Raw genomic sequence first — 15,254 nt, 5'->3', positions numbered from 1 at the left:
GCTTTAAACTGTGTCCATGTCGACTGTGTTGACATTCCGGTAAAAAAACATGGAAAACACCATGTCGACCTTTTGACTGTCGACCTAAAAGACCATGTCGACCGAACCCATGCTGACATTCCTGCATGTCGACCAAGACACATGTCGACCTAATGGTGTCAACCTAATGACTGTCTAACAACTTGCTAGTGACCAACTGATCCACACTCCACAACACAACGAACACAAATTGGCAGAATACAAATCTTTTAATTGTAACATTAGAGAAACGGTATAACAGAGAGCAGTAAGTTACGGTGCTCATACAGTAAGTGCACTTATACCTATACAAGTAATGTTCCATTGGCTGATATCAGGTCACCCTGGAGACTCATTATTTCATTGCAATATGATAGAAGCCGTAATAGTGGCAGAGATTTAGGTCACGGAGAGGATCATTATGGCAGATAATGTGCATAGACTCTCTATACAGTGAGTATGTCCCCGGTAGGATCAGCGGACAGCAGAGGATCGTCCTTCTCTTCATCCAGCTTCTAGAACACAAAGCAAATGCATGTTATGTTATGTTGCAATGGCAAGCCTATATTGTGCTTACTGTATACAAGGCCATCTTAACATTGGCGGGGGCCCCTGAGCAGAACATTAGTGTGGCCCCCCACATACCTATGTGCAGCAATGGCTGGGAGCTTGTAGCGCACTGAGCTATTTGCCGGGCAGGAAGCTGATTTTGAAAAGACTGCATGGACGCTGATTGGCTGAGAGCATTCAGCCAATCAGCATCCGGCCAGTCGTTTCAAAATCTGCTTCCCACCCTCCGCCCGGCAAATAGCTCAGCGCTACAAGCTTCCAGCTGCCCGCCGCTGCAGCTGCTCCTCGTCCATTGGGGTGGGCCCCTACAATCCTTGTGCCCCTGAGCAACTGCCCATTAAGCCCAATGGGAAAGATGGCACTGACTATATATCTGCACTGAAATATAATACAAATTGGGCCTTATTCAGACCGTATACTCGCAGCCTAACATACAGGTAAGCAGTGCTCGCTGCATGCCCGGCCCCCTGAATCCCCTCACTAGCATGGACGTGTATGAGAACACATCCCCTGGCATGCAGCCAGTAAGCCTATACTTACTTTTATCCTGGACGGAGATGGCCGAAAAGGGGGCGGGCACTGACGTCATGTGACATCATCTGCCCGCCTCACGCAGGCAACGACACTCCTGCATCAGGGGAACAACCAGCATTTTTCGGAGAACGCACATAAAACACCCACTGTACTATGTCAGGTTTTCCGGATGGCTTACAGCCAATAGGTCGACACTATATTGTTGACACATGTATAGTTCACATGGTCAAATGTTGACAAGGAAAAGTTCAACATGAATTTTTGTGGATTTTTTAAATTTTTTACCTATTTTCATACATTACTGGGAACATGGGTGGTAAAGTGTGCAGAGCGCAATAGTAGTGAAGAAAATCTCTTGTCGACATTTTCCTTGTGTCAGCTTTGTACACTTTTTGGTTGACCTAGACCAGTGGTAGCCAACCCTAGCCCTCGAGAGCTACCAGCAGTTCACATTTTCCAGACAACCTAGCTGCTGCACAGCTGCACTCATTAATCACTGACACATTTTAAAAGATCCACAGGTGGAGCTAATTAGCTCACTTGTGATTCTGTGAGGAGACCTGCAAAACATGCACTGTTGGTAGCTCTCGAGGACTAGGGTTGGCTACCCCAGACCTAGACATTGTCTGTGAGCTATATCACACCCCTTAATCACTATACCAACATGCTCATTAGAGGAAGTGCTGTAGTTACATCAGTGCTCTGTTTCTATTGGCTAAAAGCTTAACAAAGACCTTAGAAACCAATAAGATTGCAGGGAACCGGGAAAAGGGCCGTTATTTTGAGATGTTCTTCCTTTGTGGGATCTTACTTTGATCCAGATGTTAAGTTGCAGACTTCCTGTAAATGACACATGCTCGTCGGGACATGTGCCTTAAGGGTTTTTAAATTGGGAAAAATATATTTTTGTATCTTACTACTGGCTTTAATGGGCAGTGGTTACATCTGAATGTAAATAATAAACCAACATCACCTTCGGGCTTGCGTGTATATTTTGACATTATGGCACTTAAAAATGTTCTCGGGATGACACAAAATGACTAAACTTGTACAAAAAAAACAACAACAGTATAGTGAAATACAGATGATTAATAATGCGACGGGCCATAACTTACCTCACACGTGCAGCCAGAACACACAGCTTTCAGTCTACAGCCCAGACCAATGACAGATATGCAGATACCCCAGATCATCATGAGCAATGTCATCATTACCAAGCCCTCCTGCAGGCTCTGTAGGGGGGAGAGTAGGGAATAGAATGAGACACATGATCATGTGACCAATTTTTGACCAGTCAGACATTTTCTCTCCTATGTAAGGGTGGTACACCCAGATAGGGCAACTTCCGTACCAACAGAAGCCCAAGTTTTAGAACTCTCCTGTCTCTGTGATGAAGAGCTGCCAATAATACCTAAATGAAGGAAATCTCACATCAGAACCCTCTTGGCTAGTTTCCATAGTGTTATTGTGGAGGAACACTATGTAGTGGTAGGAAGTTATTCGTTCATGTCAGACTCATATGATGGTCAGACTAAGTGGCGGTTGTTGCCTATGGGCTGCAGGGCTTCAGCTTCCCTCCCCCCAGGTAAATCTGCCACTGTTCTCTGCCTAGTGTGTGTGAGACTGCTCTGACTTCACTGTGACTGGCAGTGACTTCCTATTGGAAGTCTGACCTGCCAGCCACTCAAGGCAGTCCCATTGGGAGGTGTTTCCTCCCTCCGGGTTGGCTCTGTAGTGCAGCCCCTAAAACGGGTTCTGCGCATGCACAGTACCACGGATGATAGTGCACATGCGCCAGATCAGGAACCCTGCTCACCGTCCGCTCCACGCCGCACTCTCTCTACAGGGGGAGGGTGCCGGGCATTGCGGCGTCAGGAGGCCGTCCGCTCCACGCCGTGCTCTCTCTACAAGGGGGGGGGGGGGGTCCTGCAAAGTTCCACGGGGGGTTGCCATGGAAGAGGGAACGGGGGATCCGGGGACGACGCCGCCACTCACCTCCATCCAGGTAGGGGGACAACTGCTCCAAACTACCGCCCTCCAGCGCCCTCCAGTGGCCTGCTGCAAAAACAGCCCATAGAGACTGGGGCCAGCACATGCGCAGTATTTAAGAAGCTACTGAGCATGTGCTGGCCCCATGCTGGGATTCATTTGCGGCAGCAGCGGGGAGCACAGCAGCGGCGGCAGCTGAGGGGGGGGGCACATCGTGGCAGCCCCCCCTCCTCCACAAAGGTAAGAGCCGCCGCTAGTCAGACTGTAGAACAGCAGTTCCCAACCTTGGTCCGCAAGAACCCCTAAAAGTTTATGTTTTTCAGGTCTTCATAAAGATTTGCAAGTGAAATAACTAGCTCCACCTGTGGATCTTTTAAAATGGGTCAGTAATTAATGAGTGCACCTGTGCACCAGTTAGGTGACCTGGAAACCATGAGTTGTTGGGGGTACTTGAGGACTGAGGTTGGGAACTGCCGTAGAAGGTGCATATTGAATACTCCTGGATATCTCCTTCTACGAATGTACGTTTACTATCATTATGAATTGGAAACTGGTGAAAAGGAGCAATCGCCATCCCAAGTGCCAGGTGGTATCTAAATAACTCGAATATCTTAATATTTAAAGAATATCTCTTTCAGACATGGAATTTGCTGGGGCACAAGAAGTCAACCAGTGTCTTTCTTCTGGTCCGTCTGAAAGGGTCAGACCTGAGTTGACAATCCTGGGTCTACTGTATGACCATGAAATAACACCAGGGTTATTTCCTGGACTTGATGACCCAGGTCATGCCTAAAAGGAGTTCATTGGTGACCATAGTAGTGCATGGAGATCAAATCATCTTCAAATGTTCACTGCTAGATGGAAGGCCCCAGTCTTCCAGTGTGGAGGGGTGACAACCAGAGAGCAACTTGGGTGTCCCCCAGGTGTCAATGGGGGGTTAAGTTAAGAAACTTTCTCTTCTAACCATGTTCTGTATCTAGGGTCCAAACTGGGTTAATGCTCCGACCTTTTGAAAAACATGGATTTGCGGAAAAGCCTCCAATCCGCATTCTTTTGTCAGAAACGGGGCCAAATTCAACAGGTTTTGTCCCGTTTCCGACAATCTCAAGTTGACTTTAAAAAAGGTCAGATTAAAGAGATGAGGGCGGGGACGGCGGTGCCGGGTGAGCAGCAGCGGCAGTGCTACTGCTGCACCCTCCCCCCAGCTCATCCTCCAGCTGCTGCTGCTCACTCGAGCACGGCACTCTCTTCTCTGACGGCTGTCTCCCTGTCCAGGCCCATCTCTTCCGGCAACGCTCCCCGGCAGCTACAGGCAGAGCGCAGCTCCCTCCAGCAATGCCCTGTGATTATAAACACGGGGAGCTGCTGACAGCAGCAGCATGACGGTGCAACAGGAATGGCCAAATCCGACAGTCAGATTTAGTCGCTCATTGAATAGGGCTTGTCGGATCCATTCCAACAAATGCACAATGGATCCGACTCTCACTGAATAGACCCATAAAACGCATATTTGCAAACTAGATTCTAAATCGCAGAAAATATTTGCAGCCGCACTGTAGATGACAACATAAGGTGCCCATGTGGCCCACACATACCATATATACTCGAGTATAAGCCTACTTTTTCAGAACATTTTTTATGCTGAAAAAGCCCCCCCTCGGCTTATACTCGAGTGAGGGTCCCACTTGAGTCAATAAGTTTTCAAAGTTTTTTGTTGTAAAATTAGGTGGCTCGGCTTATATATTCGGGTTCGACTTATACTCGAGTATATACGGTATACTGCATAGTACACACATATACCGCATAGTACACACATATATACCGCATAGTACACACATATACCGCATAGTACACACATACACCGCATAGTACACACATATACCGCATAGTACACACATATACCGCATAGTACACACATATACCGCATAGTACACACATATACCGCATAGTACACACATATACCGCATAGTACACACATATACCGCATAGTACACACACATATACAGCATAGTACACACACATACCGCATAGTACACACATACACCGCATAGTACACACATATACCCCGCATAGTACACACATATACCGCATAGTACACACATATATACCGCATAGTACACACATATATACCGCATAGTACACACATATACCGCATAGTACACACATATACCGCATAGTACACACATATATACCGCATAGTACACACATATATACCGCATAGTACACACATATATACCGCATAGTACACACATATATACCGCATAGTACACACATATATACCGCATAGTACACACATATATACAGCATAGTACACACACATACCGCATAGTACACACATACACCGCATAGTACACACATATACCCCGCATAGTACACACATATACCGCATAGTACACACATATATACCGCATAGTACACACATATATACCGCATAGTACACACATATATACCGCATAGTACACACATATATACCGCATAGTACACACATATATACCGCATAGTACACACATATATACCGCATAGTACACACATATATACCGCATAGTACACACATATACCGCATAGTACACACATACACCGCATAGTACACACATACACCGCATAGTACACACATACACCGCATAGTACACACATACACCGCATAGTACACACATACACCGCATAGTACACACATACACCGCATAGTACACACATACACCGCATAGTACAGACATATATACCGCATAGTACACACATATATACCGCATAGTACACACATATATACCGCATAGTACACACATATATACCGCATAGTACACACATACACCGCATAGTACACACATACACCGCATAGTACACACATATACCGCATAGTACACACATACACCGCATAGTACACACATACACCGCATAGTACACACATACACCGCATAGTACACACATACACCGCATAGTACACACATACACCGCATAGTACACACATATACCGCATAGTACACACATATACCGCATAGTACACACATACACCGCATAGTACACACATACACCGCATAGTACACACATATACCGCATAGTACACACATACACCGCATAGTACACACATACACCGCATAGTACACACATATAACGCATAGTAAACACATATACCGCATAGTACACACATATACCGTATAGTACACACATATACCATATAGTACACATATACCGCATAGTACACACATACAGTATACCGCATAGTACACACATATACTGCATAGTACACACACATGCACCGCACACTACACACATATACCGCATAGTACACACATATACCACATAGTACAAACATATACCGCATAGTACACACATATACCGCATAGTACACACATATACCGCATAGTACACACATATACCGCATAGTACACACATACAGAATACCGCATAGTACACACATATATCGCATAGTACACACATATAACGCATAGTACACACATACAGAATACCGCATAGTACACACATATACCGCATAGTATATGTGTGTACACTGCATAGTACACACATATACCGCATAGTACACACATACACTGCATAGAACACACATATACCGCATAGAACACACATATACCGCATAGTACACACATATACCGCATAGTACACACATATACCGCATAGTACACACATACTGTATACCGCATAGTACACACATATACCGCAAAGTAAACACATATACCGCATAGTATGCACATATACCGCATAGTACGCACATATACCGCATAGCACACACATATACCGTATATTACACACATATACCGCATAGTACACACATACAGTATACCGCATAGTACACACATATACTGTACTGCATAGTACACACATATACCACAAAGTACACACATATACCGCATAGTACACACATACACCGCATAGTAAACACATACACCGCATAGTACACACATACACCGCATAGTACACACATACACCGCATAGTACACACATACACCGCATAGTACACACATATACCGCATAGTACACACATATACCGCATAGTACACACATATAACGCATAGTACACACATATACCGCATAGTACACACATATACCGCATAGTACACACATATACCGCATAGTACACACATTGAGCTGCTGAAATCCTGTCTTGCATCTCTCCAATTCCCAGGATGATTCATAATAATCTCTGGGAGGTCTTGTGTTTCCGTAGCCATAGCCGTCATAGTTGTTATAGTTGTTATAGTTGTTTCTCCTATTGCGAAGAGTGTCACAGATTGAATCCCATTCATTGTACCCACGTCTGGAGTGATCACCAACAGCAATGACCAGGCCTGCAATGGAAACTGCAAGGCTGACCAAGAGCCCGAGGGAGGCCATTACCTTCTGTGGGAAAATACAATGGAGACATGACAATTAGGAAGCATTCAGATCTGTCACATGACCAATACAGAGGGTGATCAGAGCAGATAACCAAACTGCTCCAGCATCCAGTACTTCCCTTAAGCTGGACATACATCTACAGATTGATTGACAGATGTGGCTGGTTGGAACAAAAAACTGGCAATATCTGAATGACAGGTTTTGGCAGTTTTCCGGCATTTTAAAGCAAATGGTCAACTGTCATTTTCTCTAATCCAGTACCAGGCTTTTGTTCCAACCAGCCCAATCTGACAATAAATCTGTAGATGTATGGCCCGCTTTACCGCTGGGCAGGAGGATAGGCTTTCTTGTGATTGTGTCTAGACATTCAATAGGTCGACCACTATTGATCAACAGGCAAAGGGTCGACCCATGAAAAAAAGACCAATATGCAAAAGGTCGACTTAATAAAAAGGTCAACACAAGCAAAAGGATGATACAAAGTGTGTTATTTAAAAAAAAAAATGGTGTCATTTTCGACGTCTGTCAACATGGGCCCCTAAAAAGTGTACCACGTACCCTGACATGGCTCCCTTCTCGGCAAACTTTACCATTCTCAATAGTAGTCAACATTGATCACTAGGTATGAAACAAGTCCCCAAAATTTAAAGAATTTGTGAAAAACTCATGTTGGCCTTTTCATGTTTGGACCTTTTCCATGTCAAGCTATTTCCCATGTTGACTTTTTAGCATCAACCTTTTGACTGTCTAGTTCAGGGCTGTTGATGAACTACACATCCCAGCATGCATTGCATCAGTTTTTCTATTTGGTCATGCTTAAACTGATGCAAGGCATGCTGGGATGTGTAGTTCATCAACAGCTGCAGCACTCTCAGTCCTGCCTGCCATGCACACCAAGAAAAAAATGTTTCCTTGGTAACACAGCTCCTCCCAATCTGCCCCAGACAGGAAATACATTTTGGTAGCCGCGGGGGAGTCTGGGACATGAGTACAGACCACAAGAAAATGGCCGCCGCTATATGAGGACACTGAGTTATCACAGTCTGTGTGAGACTGGTAGAAGCGGTAATTGTCTTGGGAGAATGCATAGAGAGAGTTCTGTAATGTGAGGTCACCGGTAGCTGATAGATTCCATGCTGTAAATACAAGTAGGTCTCCAAAATAATTGTCCCCAGTTTGAGGGAGCGGCGGCCATTTTCCAGAAGACCAAGCCCCACGTTCAGTGGCGGCAGCATCTCGGCTTCTGGAACAGCGCTGCTGATCTCACCTGAGGCCTCTCACTTCCAGCAGCCACGGTGATTAAGGGACCGAGAGAAGACATTTACTAAGAAGAAATTTACGAAGATCCGGAAATACGGCCGATGCTGGGTACGAATTGCATGCCACTGTATTTGGTATTCATATACAGTATACTGTCGCTAAATACAAATCAGCCTGCACAGATCAGTCAGATCAGCCCAGGCTCCAGTGTAAAGAAAAAACTGTTAAAATAAATTTAAAAAAATATTTAAATGCGTGGGGTCCCCCCCACGGCCGTAACCAGCCCCGGGCTCAAAGAGCCGGTCCTGGTTTGGAAAATTCAGGAAACAATCTGAGTTGGGGTTCCCTGGTTTTTAAAACTAGCACCAGGCTCAAAACCAGACCCTGGTTCTCAAAATGAATAGGGGTCCCCCGTATTTTGTGAACCACCACTGGGCCCAACCAGCCAGCAGGGTAATGCCACAGCTGGGGGAAATTTTTTATACAATTCCCCCCAGCCAAAGCATTATCCTTCTGACCGGTCCCACTCCCCCCTCCAGGATTAACCTTGCCCGGGGCTGTCCCTGGAGCCCCTGGGTGGTGGGCACCGGACTGATTTGAAATAGAATTAACTATTGGGTTCTCCTGTCCAATCGGTAATGAATTAGGCCCTTACAGTTAACTTTTAGGTGGATAACCCAATTTCCTTGTACTGGTTTCAGCTGGACCCAGTACAACATCTGCACTAGTTTACAGTACAAACATTCTATAAATCGCTCACCTATTGTTCAGGACACGATCAGAGAAAGAAAACAATCCAGACATAAACACTTACCCAGCATGCCTTTGGATATCTGTAAGACACCACATTCAGTGCACCAGAGACAATTAACTGTAAATAAATAAAAAAAAAAACAATTTAGAAACAAACAATGCAATTTTCCAGAACTTACATTTAGCAACAATGTTCAGTGGAAAAAACTTCAGCAAGAAAAAAAACCCAGAACATTGGTATAATATATTCTGCGCCATGTTTATTGTGATCATGTTGCTATTATCATAGACCATACTCACCGGGAATCCTACCCAGAAGTTTGTCCCAGTAAAGTAGATGTACAGCAGCAGGGGCTCATAAACAGCAAATGTAACAGCCAGCATGACGCAGACACAGCCCAAGCTGATCAATGTAGCCTACAGCAAAATAAATATAATTCTGTTTTAATATTTCAGACATGTTATACCATATATATAGCTGCCTAACCACTGCCATGGCTGCAGGATAGGAAACGGGGTTGTAGAAAATGGATATCAGTCAGTACCCATGGGACCACCTCTATCTAGAGCCCCCTGTGGTCTATCTGCCAATGTGACCATTATTAATGGTGCTGAGGATTGGGAGCCAAGGCACACTGACTGCACAAGTGTGCAGTGCATTACTGGGAGTTGACTCATGAGGTCAGAGGCTGAGAGACATGCTGAGCTCTAATTGGTGGAGATCACCACATGCTTCTCAGGCCCATGGAGGACAGCAGCAGCAGCCTCATCATGGGAGGGTTTTTAATCAGAGGCAGGGCTCAGCCTGTGAGGTCTCCTACACAGTAAGGTACAGAGGGACAATTAGGCTTTTCAGGTAGTGTATATATATATATATATATATATATATATATATATATACACACACATTAACCCCTCCTGCAGTTACCCAATGAACAAGTTTATACTGCCTTTACTCTGTGTTTTGACAGTGTAATATTCTCCCATGCAGTTTGCGGCCAGTAATGACAAGTGGGAGGGGGCCCCCCTGGCTAAAGTGCCTCGGGCTCCCCGAAGGCTTAATCCAGCACTGGTTCCAGTAAGTACATTGACCCTCCCCCAGTAAACCTTGTCTACATTGTCGTGCCAATATGTGTGTCAACATGGTCACTTTTGACCAGAGGCCCGATTTAGACATTCTTCGCCATCGAATGGATTCCCCCCTGTTCACAATCGTTCAGTAAGTCTAGACTTACTCAGCGCTGCGGAGGCCGTGGGGAGGCTGCCGCTGATGATGTCAGTGGCTCTTCTTCCCAACGGCTGGGGAACGCCTGCAGGTTTCTGGGGCACTCCCAGAAAATGCTGTGGTACCGCCCCAAATCGGCCCCAAATCGGCAAAGGACTTCTACTTTAAAGATGTCTTACTCCGAGCCACAGAGAGGACACCTGACCATGAGCAGTCCCACCGCTCCGCTTGGTCTCTGTAGGAGATTGCGCCTTGGTCCGGAGCGTCCGGATGGCGTCCAGCAGACAGTCCAGGACAGATCGCTGATTGATGCTGATGTTGATCACAGTTCCATCCGGAGTCTCACAGGAGAATTTCCCATGGTCAGTGTTTATGGTGCTGACCGGGATCATTTTGTACAACTAGAGATAAGAAAGAATTTAAGAGACGGTTAACGACTCATCGGAGAGACCATCGGCCATCTGAGGTTACACTGATTGTCCCTCGCTGCTCCATAGCTGAGGCCAGAAAATGCCCCGGCCTTGGCACTCCCATGTGTTACCCAGCTCCGCCCACTCCACAGCAACACATGGCCGCAGCCTGTCAATCATGGGATGACGCAGGAATTCTTCCAACAACAAAACAAAAACACAAATCACTTTATTGATGTTGTCCAGCAGTGCAGCATTGTAAATCCTGGTCAAAGTTTCTTCCCCGCAACAGTAAAACAACAGATATGATGATATAGGCCACGTTCTGCAGATAATATCCCGGCTGCAGCCAGTAACACCCACACATTGTATTATTACCGCTTAGCTTCCTGCTACGTTGTTTTTCTTACACTGATAGGTTTGAGAAGCCAGACGCTATTACTGCCACAATATCAGGAGCGGGTAGATGCCGGAGGGATGCAGTCGGCAGGTAGACAGTAATAAGGTTGACAGATAATAAGGCAACACGTGAAAAAGGTCGACACATTGTAGGTCAACATGGTGAAAAGGTTGGTGCAAGCAATAGGTCAACATGGGATAGGTCTACAAGAAAATGGTCAACATGAGTTTTTTCACGGTTTTTTTTTTATAGGTGGATTTTCAAACTTTATTATCCAAGTGGACATAGCGATAGATTATAATAGTGTGCCCGAAGCACATGTGAGGGGATGCGGATACGGCCTACTGGATGTCGGCATAGACACCAAAAAAGGTGAAAAGGATATACTAATAATTATCCCAAACTGAAAGCAATAACTCCAGGAATATCCTATATAATAAAACACTGACGCTGCTCCTCACCCCTATGGAGCGGTTCCAGGGGTGCTCTGCACAGCCGCGCACAGCCGCCGGCGCTCACATGTAACGGGCTGGTAACTAGATTACTAATCATAGAGCAAGTCTCACTCTCGGCAAGTCTCATTACCATGGGTTGGAGATTTCTGTACAAGGATCTGCAGGGCCCCCCCATAGGAGGATCAACAGGGGACCCACTGTAGAAGGATCACCAGGCAGACCCATGTAGGAGGATCAGCAGGGGGCCCGTTGTAGGAGGATCAGCAGGGGACCTCCAGTAGGAGGATCAGCAGGTGGACCCATGTAGGAGGATCAGCAGGGGACCCCTTGTAGGAGGATCAGCAGGGGGCCCCCTGTACAAGGATCAGCAGGGGCCGGGCCCGTTTTCAAGAACAGATTCTATCGGCCTTAGAGGATAGTTAAGGTACGTTTGCAAACTTTTCCCAACATACCCGCCTGCAGATCTCAGTGCGCCATAACAGCCAGACAGCTTTTACAAGCTACACAGAAGTTCAGAACTAATACAGAGTACGCTAATGTATATAAGAAACAATATATAAAATGATATATATTTAAAATAAACAAAAAGAACCTAGTAAACAGAAACACTGTAGAACACAACATGAGGTATAATGCAGCGGGAATAAGAAAAAGTATACGCACTGTCAGTCCAGCAGACACAGTCACAGCTCCTGTACCTCTCACTGCCAGCCCAGCACTAACTGTACATACAGTAATAACAACATGTAGCTGAGAGCTTTGTATTGTGCAGGGACAGAGGAGGTGCGGCTGCTGCTGGGAAGGGGGCCGGCACTTACTGTATACGGTGGAAGGATATGGGATGAGGGAACTATTTGTTCTCGGCCTCCTCCGTTTACTTTCTGTAGTTAGTAGTTTATTTCATGTCATTTCATCATGAAGGATTTACAGTCGCTCGTTGACCCTATTAAGGTCGACAAGCATTGGGTCGACACCTGAAATAGGTCAACATAGGTAAGGTCGACACAAGTATTAGGTCGACAATGGGAAAGTCAAAAAGGTTTCATACCCTACCATCCACTACGGCGTGGTGCAAGGATAGTGTGCCGAGTGCAGCATGGCACCGTGCCCAATGCATGGTGAGCGCAGCGAGATGTGGTACACTTAGTGTCCACGTTGACTGCGTCGACATTCGGGAATTTTTTTTTTTTAAACATGTTGGCCTTTTGACCTTCGACCTAATGCTTGTGTTGACTTTCCAATGCATGTCGACCTAAATTTGGTCGACTCAATGACCATTGATGTTCCAGAAATCATCAAATGCTAAAAAATAAAAAATGTTTGGTGACATTTTTTCGCATAAAAAGTTACCACTTGTTATTCAGGCTCAAAAAATATAGAAAGAGATACATGCTTTAATGAAGTTTCAGGATGTTGACCCAGACCCTCCATTATGGAATTTTCTAAATTATTCAAAGCTTTCCTCCCTTAATCCTAGTGTAGTTTGGGGTGAAAGGGAAGTAATATCTGTGGGTCAGCTATATCAGGATGGAGTTTTGAAATGTTTTAATCTGCTGAAAGATGAGTCTAATTTTACATCTATGTATTTCTTCAGATATCTGCAACTTCGTCACGCATTGTCTTTGCAGTTTCCTCAAGGCCCTCCTCTTATTCGGCATTCTCCTCTAAAAACATTCCTCTCACAACGTGCACTCTCATGTTTATATAATTTTCTTCAATCATATCATCATACTAATGACTTACCAAATCTGCAGCAGAAATGGGAATTGGAGGTGGGTAGGTTGTCTGAGGTTGAATGGAATGAGGCACTTGTATGTCCTCGTAATTCCACTGCTTCAATTAGATTTCAACAAATTCAATTGTTTATTTTACATAGAACGTATCTGACTCCGGTTAGATTAGTACAATTTGGTGGAAGAACTTCTGATATATGTCCCAAATGTAAATGTAACATGGAAACATTTTGGGGTACTTATGTATTATCTGGGCTCCCATGTTAAATACACCCCATTTTTTCATACCCCCACTATCCAATTACGCATGGAGTTGATTTTATATAGTGTGGCGAGCGCAGCGAGCCACCGTGCCCGAAGCGTGGCGAGCGCAGCGAGCCCCGCGAGGGGACGCGGTCTCATAAGAAAAACGGGAGCCCAGATATTACATAAGTACCCATTTTGGCATTTATTATGGGTTTGTCCGGTGGTTAAACAATTTTGGACCAAAGTGCTTCAAGCTATATCTGTAACAGGAATTCCTTTAAATAAGTTAACACCAAGATTTTGTTGCCTTGGGGTATCGGGTAATGATGTCCTGGATAAACAATCTAGACAATATACAATTAATTTGTGTACATTGGCTAAGGTTTGCATAGCTAGACTGATTTTAAAGCCTGGATTTCCTTGGTCAATGTAACAGTGCTACATGAGAAATATTTATATATTAACCGTAAGGCTGAAGTTAAGTTTAAACATATTTGGTCCCGATGGCTTTCATCAAAATATTCATCTCTTAAAACATAATTTTATTAATTTTAGATTACCTTCTAATCCATGTTAATTTGATAACGCCATTTGTTCGAAAGAAAATATATTTCTGCTAATGTAACTTATTTATTATATAATATTATTGTATTGATGTTTTTTATTTATTTATTTATTTATTTTATCTTATTTATTTTATCTTATTTTACTTTTTTTATTTATTTATATATATTTTTTTCCCTAAATTTCAGTCGATAAATTTGTTTATGTTTGATATGTTAATCTGTGTATCAGAAAATGTAATAAAAATTACTCAATGTAAAAAAGAAATCGTCAAATGATCACCAGATGGTTTCCACCTTATTGATGGTAAAGATGAATCTCATGTTTTTTCCTTTCTCTCCCTAGAACAGTGATTTCTACCTTTTTTACCTTGCGGAACACTAAATACTATTTTAAAATTGCAGAGGCACACTATGAGATCCCCACAGGGCAAAACACATTGGGGCAGATGTATTATGCCTTAACAAGAGATAAATGCAAGGGTGATAAGGAGAGATAAACGTCCAGCCAATCACCTGCTAACTGCCATGTTACAGGCTGAGTTTGAAAAAAGTCAGTAAGGAGCTGATTGGCTGGACGTTTATCTCTCTTTATCGCCCTTGCATTTATCTCTTGTTAAGGCTTAATACATCTGCCCCATTGACCCCCACACAAAAAATAAAAATAAAAAACCTATTGGCCCCATACAAAAAATATCACACTGGTCCCCACAGGTAACAAAATAAAATACATTGTCCCTTTATAAAAGAG

The 15,254-nt window shown here is 44.3% G+C and overlaps 1 protein-coding gene and 1 long non-coding RNA gene across 2 annotated transcripts; both read right to left on the bottom strand.

Annotated features, from left to right (window-relative positions):
* Positions 1-229: 229 nt before the first annotated feature.
* LOC146006908 (uncharacterized) lies at positions 230-2,380 on the bottom strand. The gene is made up of 2 exons (XR_014444123.1): positions 2,238-2,380; positions 230-533 (listed from the first exon to the last, which is right to left on the bottom strand). It is a non-coding gene; the product is annotated as an uncharacterized LOC146006908 (long non-coding RNA).
* Positions 2,381-3,776: 1,396 nt separating this feature from the next.
* LOC146009582 (transmembrane protein 176A-like) lies at positions 3,777-12,762 on the bottom strand. The gene is made up of 6 exons (XM_083150028.1): positions 12,625-12,762; positions 10,876-11,097; positions 9,772-9,888; positions 9,533-9,589; positions 7,120-7,461; positions 3,777-3,803 (listed from the first exon to the last, which is right to left on the bottom strand). The coding sequence occupies exons 2-6, from the start codon at positions 11,086-11,088 to the stop codon at positions 3,777-3,779; spliced, it is 756 nt and encodes a 251-aa protein (XP_083006154.1). The 5' UTR covers positions 11,089-11,097; positions 12,625-12,762.
* Between the last annotated feature and the right edge of the window lie 2,492 nt (positions 12,763-15,254).

This window comes from Crinia signifera, chromosome 6, assembly GCF_055691185.1.
Source record: "Crinia signifera chromosome 6, ASM5569118v1, whole genome shotgun sequence".
In the NCBI taxonomy this organism is placed as follows: Eukaryota; Metazoa; Chordata; class Amphibia; order Anura; family Myobatrachidae; genus Crinia; species Crinia signifera.
The sequence above is the reverse complement of the archived record's forward strand: the minus strand, read 5'-3'. Positions and strand labels throughout refer to the sequence as shown.